This window comes from Kogia breviceps, chromosome 5 (genome assembly GCF_026419965.1).
Source record: "Kogia breviceps isolate mKogBre1 chromosome 5, mKogBre1 haplotype 1, whole genome shotgun sequence".
NCBI classification, from domain to species: Eukaryota; Metazoa; Chordata; class Mammalia; order Artiodactyla; family Physeteridae; genus Kogia; species Kogia breviceps.
Window position 1 is genome coordinate 141,752,415 of NC_081314.1, and position 13,212 is coordinate 141,765,626.

At 40.2% G+C, this 13,212-nt stretch overlaps 1 protein-coding gene across 20 annotated transcripts in view; it reads left to right on the forward strand.

The window, feature by feature from the left end:
* The window catches only part of TTC3 (tetratricopeptide repeat domain 3), a 154,854-nt gene that overhangs the window by 113,134 nt on the left and 28,508 nt on the right, over window positions 1-13,212 (forward strand). For all 20 annotated transcript variants that reach the window (XM_067035090.1, XM_067035091.1, XM_067035094.1 and 17 more), the window contains 3 exons: window positions 4-1,051; window positions 1,972-2,037; window positions 7,759-7,908. In XM_067035090.1, the coding sequence (XP_066891191.1) occupies window positions 4-1,051; window positions 1,972-2,037; window positions 7,759-7,908 (1,264 nt within the window). The remainder of the gene's footprint in view (window positions 1-3; window positions 1,052-1,971; window positions 2,038-7,758; window positions 7,909-13,212) is intronic.

Consider the following 13,212-nt stretch of genomic DNA (forward strand, 5'->3'; position numbering starts at 1 on the left):
AAGTTATTTCTCTCAGTTGTTAGAGGAACATGGTCCCTTGGAAATGAGTAACAAGATGTTTTCTGAAGAATATGAGTTTTTCCCAGAAGAAACTCGACAGATACTAGAAAAAGCAGGAGGTTTGAAATCTTTTCTCCTGGGATGTCCTCGTTTTGTTGTGATTGACAACTGTATTGCATTGAAGAAAGTTGCGTTACGGCTTAAGAAAAAGAGAAAGAAGAAAAACATTAAGACAAAAGTAGAAGAAATTTCGAAAACAGGAGAGTATTTACGAGTTAAACTACCGCTGAATCCAACTGCTAGGGAATTTAAACCAGATGTGAAATCCAAACCAGTGTCTGACTTACCTTCAGCACCAGCTTCTGAGGATGTGAAGCCCCACCTTACATCTGCTAATTCTCTCCAGTCACCTTGTGAAGCCATGAAGCCGAAACTAATTTCTGATACTTCTTCCAAATCAGTTTCTGAGGATGAGAAGCCCAAAGGGGTGTCTTCTGATCCTCCAAAACCAGTCTCCGAGGAGACAAGTCACAAGCTTGTCTCCTCTAGTTCTCCCAAACCAGTTAATGAGGATGTGAAACCAACCTATTGGACCCAACCCCAGTTGGTCACAGGATACTGTACGTATCTTCCCTTTCGGGGATTTGACATTACCCAGACACCACCAGCGTTTATAAATGTGTTACCGACTTTGCCCCAGTATAGCATTTACACACCTCTGGCCAGAGTTTCTTCTGAATATCAGCTGCAAAGATCAATACCAGTGGTGCGGTCTTTTGTAGCCAGTGACATAACAGAAGTGCATTTTGAGGGCCATCATTTCAATGCTGAGAATGTCCCTGGTAACCAGATTGCCTCTGAAACACAGATCCTTCAGGAATCTTTGGAAATATCAGTAAAGTCACAGTGCATCACGGGTGGTGCTGATACAGCCCAAAGTGAGTCTAACAGAAATGATGACCACTGTGGAAATTCTGCCAAGCAGGAAGTAAATCCAGAAAGCACCGATGAAGTAACAGATATTCCACATACACAAATGGTTGCCGTACAGGTAAGACTGAAAATAGAAAGTCTTCTTAATACTAAAGTTAAAATTTCCTCTTCATTTTTCATTGCCATTATATTTACTAAAATTCTTTAAAATGATGGACTTTATGAACCCTTTTGTAGGGCGTGACAGGTAATGCCAGAAGGAATTTTGGGGTTTAGTAAATAACGTCCTTCTTCCTATCCAAGTTTTGCACCAGTTGAGAAATAAGATAGTGGAACCACCAGATGGAGCCAGCACATCACCTTGATAATTAATAAAAGTATGGCTGGAAGATGTGGCTATTTCTGTAGAGAGTGCCTGACCTAAGAGTGAAGCCCATGACATACCAGCTTCCCCACCTAGTTACAGCAGTGCTGGACTAGAAGGCCTCCTAACTTGGGTGCCTGCCCCTAAGACATAGTGCATGGAGAAGGAAGGGGAAAACGTGCTTTCTGCATGGGCAGCTCCCAAGAAAAAGAAAAAAGGAAGAGTCTGGGCTGCACATGCCCAATTCTCCTACCAAACCAGGGGAGGAGTGAGAGTTAAAAGACACAACCAGATGGAGAGAAACGAGAGCTGGGAATAAAAGTTCCTTCCTAACAAGCATGAGAATAAGCTAAGGTTTCTCTATAGTTAACTTCATAAGGCATGAGTTCATTAAACCCTTACTGGTTATTCTCCTACTCATTAAGTTTTTTGCTTTCTAGAAAGCTTTGAAGAATTATGTTAACAGTAATGAACCAAAATCATTTTCACTTTTACTAATTATAAATAATCACTTTTTCCTGTTACAAATATTTGTAGAAAGCATAGAACATTATCTAAACTGGCGCAAAAAAACCTTGAAAAAGTTATGGGCATGTTTCAAAATGTTATTACATGATGGATTTACTTTACTAGAGCAGTTGAGGTAGACTGAATGTGTTTGTTTTGCCCCAAAGGTGTCTTGGAATATAATGCATCAAGAAGTCAATACTGAGCCGTATGATCCTTTTGAGGCACAACAGGTGAGTCAAAATCATATTAAAAGGTTTAATTTTCCTTTTTAACTAGATGGGAATGATGAACTTAGAACTATTTTGAAGCCAGTTATTCCATACAAAACATTATAGAATAAGCTTTAGAACATAACAAAAAATTATTGTGTTGTGTTTTTTTTTGCGGTATGTGGGCCTCTCACTGTTGTGACCTCTCCCATTGTGGAGCACAGGCTCAGCGGCCATGGCTCACGGGCCTAGCCGCTCCGCGGCATGTGGGATCTTCCCGGACCGGGGCACGAACCCGTGTCCCCTGCATTGGCAGGCGGATTCTCAACCACTGTGCCGCCAGGGAAGCCCTATTGTTTTGTTTTTATTGTTCGAATTTGGGAAGGGGAGGCAGAGGAAAAGGTAAGTTTTTTCTAGCTTACTGATTGTGAAGCCTAATGGCTTTATTGTTTTAACTGGTATAATGAGCTTGTATTAATTTATAAATAAAAGTTTATTCACATGAATAATACAGAAATTATTATAAAACCCTTCACTGCTTTAAGAATGATTCAATTAGAAAATCTATTAATATAATTACTATGTTAATATATCTTAAGAGAAAAGTCATTTGATCAACTTCATAGTTGCTGATAGGGTATTGGAAAAAATTCAAGTTTTTTTCTTGACTAAAACTCATAATCAAATGGGAATAGATGAATACTTTTCAACATGCTTGTATCTTTCTTTTTTTTTTTTTTTGGTGGTATGCGGGCCTCTCACTGTTGTGGCTTCTCCCATTGCGGAGCACAGGCTCAGCGGCCATGACTCACGGGCCTAGCCTAGCTGCTCTGCCTCATGTGGGATCTTCCCGGACCGGGGCATGAACCCATGTCCCCTGCGTCGGCAGGAGGACTCTCAACCACTGTGCCACCAGGGAAGCCCCTGCTTGTATCTTTCTTAAGCCAAATGCATCGTCTTGCTTAAAGGTTATATATCATCATTAATATTTATTATTATCCTGGAGATATTAGCTGACAAAATCAGATAAGAGAAAAAAAATAAGATTTTAAAGGTGGAGGTATAAGTATCATTATTTTTACAGAGGCTAAGACTGTGTCCCTGGAACATCCAAAGTGATCGACCAAAAACCCAATACCAAAATGTAAGATAATTCAAAAGGTTGATTGGATAAAATTCCTTTCCATATATAAACAACCCATTGCAAATTATATTAAAAGAAAAGATTCTGTTTTCAATAGCATCAAAAAGATAAAATATGTAAACCTGTGAAAGAAGACTTTAAAATGCTAGTTAGACACACAGAAGACTTAATGAGAAAACGTTCAGTGTACTTGAATAGGAAGACCTATTATTAAAGAGATTGGTTCTCTCTAAAGATTTTAATTTAACACAGTCTCAAAACAAACATGAACAGAGTGTATTAGTTACCTATTGCTGCATAAGAAGCTACCTCACAATTTCTATGAGTCAGGAATGGAGGAGCAGTTTAGCTGGGTCATTCCAGGTATTTCTTATGAGTTGCAGTCAAGGTGTTGACCTTGGCTCAAGCATCTGCAGGAGTAACTGGGACTGGAGGTGCTACCTCCACGATGGCTCATTGACATACCTAGCTAGTTGGTGCTGGCTGTTGGCAGGAGGCATGAATTCCTTGCCTGTGGACCTCCACCTAGGGCTGCTTGAGTGTCCTCCTGAAGCCTGGCTTTCCCCAGAGTGGGTGATCCAAGGCAGAAGTCGCAGTGGCTTTCATGACCTACTTTAGGAGGTCACAGTGTATAGCTTCTCCTGTATTTGTCTTGGTCACATAGACCAACCCACCAACCCTCATACATTGTAGGCGAGGATTATACAATGGCATGAATACCAAGAGACAAGGATCTTGGGGGCCACCCTGGTGGCTGGCTACTGCATAGAATTTATTTGGAACTGGACAAATTGATTCTAAACTTCATATGGAAAAACAAACATCAAGAATGCCCATGGAAAAGAAACTATAGGAAGGGGAGTTGTGCAGGTAGGTATCAAAACATAATATAAATCTATATTAGCACATAAAAAGACCATTAGACTAAGAATCCAATAGAACAAAACATAGAAATTTAAGCTCTAATAAAAATGCTAGCTGTTGGTGAGCAAGAAGTAGATTATTGAATACGTGGTGTTAGGAGAAGTGAGTTGCCATCTAGAAAAAATTAATTTGGATCCCTACCTCATTCCATATACCAGAATAAATTCCAGGCAGATAAAATATTTAAATGTTAAAAAATGGACCTAGAGGAGTACCTTGAAGAAAAGGAAAATTTTAAAAATAAGATTAATGAACAAACAGTAGAACAGAAAAGCATTTGTGTATATGTGTTTACACACATATATGTAATGTGTCTGTACATGCACATAACATATATATGTATGAACAAATATATACAGCATCAAAACACAAATGACCAACTAGGAAAATTATTTGCAGCATAGGACAGAGAACTAATTTCCTTGCTTAGCATATGAAGTTGCTGTAAATCAATAAGGAAAAAATTAATAATCTGACACAAAAATGGGAATGGATGGGGCTTCCCTGGTGGCGCAGTGGTTGAGGGTCTGCCTGCCTATGCAAGGGACGTGGGTTCGTGGCCCGGTCTGGGAGGATCCCACGTGCCGCGGAGCGGCTGGGCCCCTGGGCCATGGCCGCTGGGTCTGCGCGTCCGGAGCCTGTGCTCCGCAATGGGAGAGGCCGCAGCAGTGGGAGACCCGTGTACCGCAAAAAAAAAAGGGAATGGATGGGAATAGACAATCTGCAATAAAAGAAATAAGGATAATTTTTAAACATATAAAATGGTGCCAAACCCAATGGAAGTAAGAAAAACAATCATTTATACATTATTGAAAGAATATAAAAATGTAAATTTTGGAGGAAGGCAATTTGGAATTTATCTGCGTTCGTATATGTGTACAGAGACCAGTGAACAGGATATTTGTATATTTGTTTTATCTGTATTTATGTCAACAAAAAATTGAATACAACGTGAATATCCATCAATATTCACTAGTTAAGTGAATTATGGTACATCCATATAATGAATGTTACTCTGACATTTAAAAATGAAGCAATTCTATGATCACTGATTAGGAGTGATTTATAATATCAGATGTGTAATTAATTAGGAATAAGTAAGGTTAGAACTTTGTGTTGCCTGCTACTATTTTTACAAATAGCTTTACAGTTTTAGCCAATTATAAAATATAATATAGAGCCCTTAAATTTTTTTAATGAACAGTATTGAAAATTATGAAAGAGAAATTGAGAATTATCTACATTCTCATCACCCATGTTAGAATTTGTTGTGCAGCCTTCCAGGTTTTATTTTAACATTGGCATGTAAGTTAACATGCTTTTTATTTTATTTTATTTATTTATTTATTTATTTATTTATTTATTTTAGCAATGCTTTTTTTTTTTTTTTTTTTTGCGGTATGCGGGCCTCTCACCGTTGTGGCCTCTCCCGTTGCGGAGCACAGGCTCCGGACGCACAGGCTCAGTGGCCACGGCTCATGGGCCCAGCCGCTCCGCGGCACGTGGGATCTTCCCAGACCGGGGCACGAATCCGTGTCCCCTTCATTGGCAGGTGGATTCTCAACCACTGCGCCACCAGGGAAGCCCAGCAATGCTTTTTAAAAGATGGGATCATACCATATATGTTACATTTGAAATTTTCAGCCTTAATATATTGTGGACTTTTTTTCCATGTCAGTAAATACCAATTTTCACCAATGTTTTTAATGCATGCTTGGTATTCCATTATATGAATTCATAGTTTATTTGACTAGATTATTTTGTTGAACATTTAGATTATGTTAGCTGTTCATGCTTACAGTGCTGTGGTGAACATTGTTGGCTGAATATGAGTGTATAGCAAGTAAAATGAGTGGTATTGAGTTCTTACACTACTTAGCTTTAACCAGGTACGCTGTGTTGTTTGAGCCAGTGTTTTTACCCTCATATAAATATTTTCATCAGTGTTGGGATAATTCACGAATACTTTCTTAAATTAGCTCTTAGTTTCAAGACCTTGGCATTAGCATAGTTGATTGCTGGTTTCTCAACCAGTGAGACTTAAAATTATCCCCAGCATGGCTGCTTTCTTCTGGGACTTTGAGAAGTTGCCTGTCTTCTCTAAACCTTGGTTTCCTGATCTGTAAAAATTGAAAATAACATATCTCTTACACAATTGTGGTGAAATTTAAGTATAATAACATAGGGATGGCATATAACTTGCTGCCTGTCTCTGTTAGCAATTTGGGGCATATGAATTAATTCATAATACTGAGTTGCATTGTGATCCTTTTGCTGAATTGAGACTGAAAACAGAAATACCTAAGTTCTGAAACCGTAAAGGCTTGCTTGTGGGTCATAGTAAAGTTCACCATTTAGTTGATTATTTAAATATGGGCTGTATTCATAGAGCTGAACTTTCAGTTTGGATGACAAAAGCTGAGACTCTCCACAGCAAATTGGCACGTATGGTCACCTTGGCCACAGTTCACGGTTCTCTGGTAGTTTACAGAATTTCAAAACCTTGATTCCCTGCCTTTTTACACTTGGAAGATGCTAAGATGCTGGGAGAGGTGCAGGAGATGGGGAAGATGGACCAAGTTTGTGCCACTGGGTTAGATTTCCAAAGCCTGGCTGCCAAGGCCCCTCGTATCTTGGTAGAGCAGTTACCTGCCTGGGAGGAGTTGCCAGCATCAAACAGGTGCTTCTTTCAGACACAAATGTGTGATTGCTGCCAGTCTTAGCAGTATGAAAGGCTTTAAAAAAATACATAAACGCTGCTTTTTGTTTGCCAACATTTAACATTGCAGTATGACTTCTGTTTGCTTTTTTTTTTTTTTTTTTTTGTGGTACGTGGGCCTCTCACTGTTGTGGCCTCTCCCGTTGCGGAGCACAGGCTCCGGATGCGCAGGCTCAGTGGCCATGGCTCATGGGCCCAGCCGCTCTGCGGCATGTGGGATCTTCCTGGACCGGGGCACGAACCTGTGTCCCCTGCATCAGCAGGTGGACTCTCAACCTCTGCGCCACCAGGGAAGCCCTCTTTGCTTCTTTTTAAAGCTGTCTGGGAGACAGTTACATAACTGTAAATAATTTATTGCTAATATTTTAACTCGTCTTTTAAAAATATCAGCAACTATCCATTTGAAACACTATAAAAGTAGGGCCAAAATTAATATGTCCTGTTCATATCTAAAATATGCATAATATTTGCAGTTTTTAAAGCTGGTAAGTAGTTCTTTTTTTTTTTTTTAGTTCTTTTTTTTTTTTTTTTAAAAAGAGCTGGCTTGGCACTTCTCTGATCGTCCAGTGGTTGGTAGTCTGTCTTCCATTGTGGGGGACACAGGTTTGATCCCTGGTTGGGGAACTGGGGTCCCACATGCCGCGGGGCAGCTAGGCCCACACACTGCAACTACTGAGCCCGTGCGCTGCAACGAAAAAAGATCCCACATGCCGCAACAAAGATCCCACGTGTCACAACTAAGACCCAATGCAGCCAAATAAATAAATAAATAAATAAATAAAGAGCTGGCTTTGAGAAACAGTGTAATGGGTTTTTAATTCTTGTGACAATTTCCCTTGTAAATTTTCATCTGCTATATATTCTCCTTTGTTTATTTTAAGAGACAGTTCAGAACAAGATCAGAAATAGGCTTTTAAAACTACTTTTAATAGATAATTTTGTATTATACTTTTAGGGGAGTATTTCACAGATTGAAAAGGAGTACCAAGTTTTACAAGAGCAGCTTAAGGAAGCATGTGAAAATTATGAGCAGAGAAATATCAAGGGCTCAGAAGAAACCAAGGATTTGGAAGAAAAGTTGAAAAGGCACCTAGAAGAAAACAAGGTAATCCTATGTGAAACCCTCTTTAATAGCATGCGGTATCATTAGGAGAATTGTGCTTGTGTAGCCTCAGTTAGCTGAGCTACTGCATTGTTGGCTAAACAAAAGGCTTCTTTCTCATTGCCTATTTCAAATTTCTTTATGACATATTAAAGTAACAGTGTTTTTTTTGCAGTGTTTTCGAAGCTCTACAAGTTTCAGTCTAAGAAAAGGACTGTGAATCTGAATTTTCGTATATCATAATTCAGTTTGCTTGCTTAACTAAAACTATTTTCTGAGGGAACCCTCTTGCACTGTTGGTGGGAATGTAAATTGATACAGCCACTATGGAGAACAGTATGGAGGTTCCTTAAAAAACTATACATAGAATTACCATATGACCCAGCACTCCCACTACTGGGCATATACCCTGAGAAAACCATAATTCAAAAAGAGTCATGTACCACAATGTTCATTGCAGCACTATTTACAATAGGCAGGACATGGAAGCAACCTATGTGCCCATCGACAGATGAATGGATAAAGAAGAAGTGTCACATATATACAATGGAATATTACTCAGCCATAAAAAGAAATGAAATTGATTTATTTGTAGTGAGGTGGATGGACAGTCTGTCCTACAGAGTGAAGTAGGTCAGAAAGAGAAAAACAAATACCGTATGCTAACACATATATGGAATCTAAAAAATAATAATAATAATGGTTCTGAAGAACCTTTGGGCAGGACAGGAATAAAGATGCAGACGTAGAGAATGGACTTGAGGACACGGGGAGGGTCAAGGGTAAGCTGGGACAAAGTGAGAGAGTGGCATGGTCATATATACACTACCAAATGTAAAATAGATAGCTAGTGGGAAGCAGCTGCATAGCACAGGGAGATCAGCTCAGTGCTTTGTGACCACCTAGAGGGGTGGGATAGGGAGGGTGGGAGGGAGACTCAAGAGGGAGGAGGTGTGGGTATATATGTGTATGTATAGCTGATTCACTTTGTTATACAGCAGAAACTAGCACACCATTGTAAAGCAATTACACTCCAATAGAGATGTTAAAATAAATAAATAAATAAAAACCCCAAAACTATTTTCCGGAGACTAAGCTCCAAGTTAAATTATTATTATTATTATTGTTTAAGTTTTTTTATCATTGTGTTCTGAATTCATGGCATTTCTTTTTTGGCTGCGTTGGGTCTTCATTGCTGCACTTGGGCTTTCTGTAGTTGCGGCGAGTGGAGGCTACTCTTCATTGAGGCATGCAGGCTTCTCATTGTGATGGCTTCTCTTGCTGCGGAGCGTGGGCTCTAGGCGTGCAGGCTTCAGTAGCTGTGGCTTGCAGTCTCTAGAGCGCGGACTCAGTAGTCATGGCATACAGGCTTAGTTGCTCCACGGCATGTGGGATCTTCCCAGACCAGGGATCGAACCTGCGTCCCCAGCATTGGGAGGCAGATTCTTAACCACTGTGCCACCAGGCAAGTCCTTAAATTCTTGTTTATAGTGAGAGAGGTTGTGTAAGTGGTTCAGAGTGTGAGGCCTGGAGTCAGACTGACTGGGTTCAGATCCAGGCTTAGTTCTATACTAGTTCTGATCTTGGTCAAGTTATTTAACATCTCTGTGCTTTAGTTTCTTATCTGGAAAATTGGGGTAACAATAGCTCCCATTTGCTGGGTTAGAATAATACTTGTAAAGTACAGTTATCCCTCAGTATCTGCAGGGGATTGGTTCCAGGACCCATTCAGAAATACCCAAATCCACAGATTATCAAGTCCCTTGTATACAATGGTGTAATATGGTTAGCCCTCTGTATCCGAGAGTTCCACATCTGAGGATACAGAGGGTCAACTGTACTTAACGTTGCCTGGTGCATAGTAAGAGCCCTCTAAGTGTTGCCTGCCACTATTATTATTACTACTGCTATCATCATCATCTTCATCTTACTACTCAGGAAATATAAAAATAACACATGGAGCGTTGGCATACTAGAACTGTAAAGTCACCCAGAGTATCTTGGTTGAGTCTACTGATCTTGAATTCCATTAGTTAAGATAGACCTTCAGTTACATGTCACTGGTTCTTGGAGTAATACTGATTCATGGCAAGGCCCAATTGAATTAGTGGGAAAATGGAATTATAGATGTGAGGAAATCATGGTATGTTTGTTTTTTAAACTAAGGTCTTTTTTTTAAAATTGAAATATAGCTGATTTACAATATTAGTTTCAGGTGTACAACATAGTGACTTGATATTTTTATTAGATTATACACCATTTAAAGTTATTACAAAATAATGCCTATATTTCCCTGCGCTGTACAATATATGCTTGCCTCTTAGTTATTTTATACATAGTAGTTTGTGTCTCTTAACCCCCTACCCCTATCATGCCCTTCCCCTCTTCCCTCTCCACACTGGTAGCGACTAATTTGTTCTCTCTATCTGTGAGTCTGGTTTGTTATATTCATTCATTTGTTTTATACTTTAGATTCTACAAATAAGCAATAAAATAGAGTACTTGTCTTTATCTGTCTGACCTGTTTCACTTAGCAGAATACCCTCTAGGTCCATCCATGTTCTTCCAAATGACAGAACTTCATTCTTTTTTATGGCTGAGTAATATTTCATTGCATATATATACCACATCTCTTTATCCATTCATCTGTTGATGGACACTTAGGTTGCTTCCGTATCTTAGCTATTGTAAATAGTGCTGCTGTGAATATTGGGGTGCATATATCTTTTTGAATTAGTGTTTTAATGTTCTTTGGATATATACCCAGGAGTGGAATTGCTGGATCATGTGGTAGCTGTATTTTTAGTTTTCTGAAGAACCTCCATTCTGTTTTCCATAGTGGCTGCATCAATTTACATTCCCACCAACAGTGTACAGGGTTCCCTTTTCTCCACATCCTTGCCAGCATTTATTGTGCTCTTTTTAAATTTTTTTTTGGCTGCATTGTGTCTTGGTTGCTGCAAGTGGGCTTTCTCTAGTTGTGCCGAGCGGGAGCTACTCTTCTTTGTGGTGCGTGGGCTTCTCATTGAGGTGGCTTCTCTTGTTGCAGAGCACGGGCTCTAGGCACGCGGACTTCAGTAGTTGTGGCACGCGGGCATCAGTAGTTGTGGCACACAGGCCCTAGAGAGTGCGGACTTCAGTAGTTGCAGCGTGCAGGCTCTAGGGTGCACGGATTTCAGTAGTTGTGGTGCACAGGCTTAGTTGCTCCACGGCATGTGAGATCTTCCCGGACCAGGGATCAAACCCACGTCCCCTGAATTGGCAGGCAGATTCTTAACCACTGTGCCACCAGGGAAGTCCTATTGTGTTCTTTTTGATGACAGCCATTCTGACAGGTGTAAGGTGATACCTCATTGTAGTTTTGATTTGTATTTCTCTCATGATGAGTGATGTTGAGCATCTTTTCTTGTGCCTGTTGGCCATCTTAATGTTTTCTTTGGGAAAATATCTTTTCAGGTCGTCTGCCCATTTTATAATCAGCTTGTAAAAACTGAGGTCTTTTGTACAGAGGTAAGAAAGGGCTGTTAGTCCATTTAAGAAAGGAAGAATTTGTTCCAGAAGTCTGAGTCAATAGCTGACATCATATATTAAGTAGAAGAAAATGAGCTGTGGGACCTTAATCAATAAACTCACTTATTGAGATTTAAGTATGCCCAGAAGAAAAGGGTTGGTATGTAAAGGTTACTGTTATAACATTCCTTAGGACATGTTTTTACTTGGGGTAAGACTGGGGAGATTTGAAGAATGAGAAGAATTGGAAGGAACCAGCCTTTCTGCTCAGTCGCCCAGTTGAATGAAGTCTTCTTGATTGCGAAGAGAGAAAAATGATCAGAAGTAAAGCCCTGCACAGTGGCTCACAGAACACTAATTTAGATAAGCTACTTGGGGGGCTTAACAAAATAAAATATATTTGTAAACTTTGTATTGCCTCAGGAAAATTCAGTTTTCAGTTTAAATAAATCCGTGCGGGAATGCCTGTGTTCGCCCGATTAAGTGCTGAGGGCAGATTTGCAGACTCAGCCACTTAATTTTAGGTGGGCATCTGGTGAGTGAGGTTTCTTTCTTTCTGGCAGAGGCTTGTCCAGCTTTATAAACTGCTGGTCTGACTGGTCCTGTATTTGTGCAGCTCATCAAGGCTTCTTTGTACACTTGACCACGAAATGTACAGTAAATTAGCATCTGGGGAGGGAGCGCTGTGAGAGAGTAGCAGCTTTGGCTGGTGGGCTTAGGCTCTTGACCTGCTTTTTAACTTTGCTAAGGCTCCGGGTCTGGTTCCATGTGGTTGTACTTAAGAGTAGTCAGTCCATTTCTTAAAAAGAGCCATTATTTAGTCCCTCAAATTACAGGCCAGTTAGGGTATTAGACTTTGCATGTAAAATGTATACCCGTTTCCTAGCAGGATAAATTGCTTGTCTGAGCATATGAGGTTTAGTTGTGGCCACTTCTTTATTAATCATGACTATACTCAGAATTCACTTGTGGAAAATCTTTTATAAACGTAAAAAGAAATTTCCACTTTTGTTGATCTTTCCCTTGGCCTTTGACTCTCTTAGATCACTGAGGTTATGAGCTAATACTTACTTAAAGTTTCTTGATCCCACATTTGGATATATTAGATATAGCAGCCCTTCCCCCTTATAGAGAAGAGAGGCAAGCAGTAGCAAATCACGTTTAAGAACTCAGGCAAGCAGAGCAGCTAAGCCCGTGCGCCCCAACTGCTGAACCTGTGCTCTAGAGCCCACGAACCACAGCTGCTGAGCCCACGTGCCACAACTACTAAAGCTCGCGTGCCTAGAGCCCGTGCTCCGCAACAAGAGAAGCCCCCGCAATGAGAAGCCCGCTCACGGCAGCTGAGAGTAACCCCTGCTCGCTGCAATTAGAGAAAGACCGTGCACAACAACGAAGGCCCAACACAGCCAAAACTAAAAAAACAAAACAAAAAAAACTTGGGCAATAAGAGTCAGACTGCCTGACTAGTGACCCCAGCACCACCACTTAGTAGCTTTGTGACCTAAAATAATTTACTCAATCTCTTCGACCCTCAGTTTCCTCATTAATAATGTAATCTCTACTTCACAGTTTTGTGAGGACTCACAGAGGTGATTGGAAAGGGGGGGGGAATGGCCAGAGATAAGTATAGAAGGAGGAAGACTTGTCTCACCCAGAATGCTGTCCTGCCCTCTTTGAGAAAAATCACTTATTTACAAAGCACTTGAAAAGCGCTGAGCATTTACAAAGCATCAGTAAAAATCTGGGCCAGCTATTGCATATAGCTGATGGAGTTTGATTATCATGAGCTAGGGATGG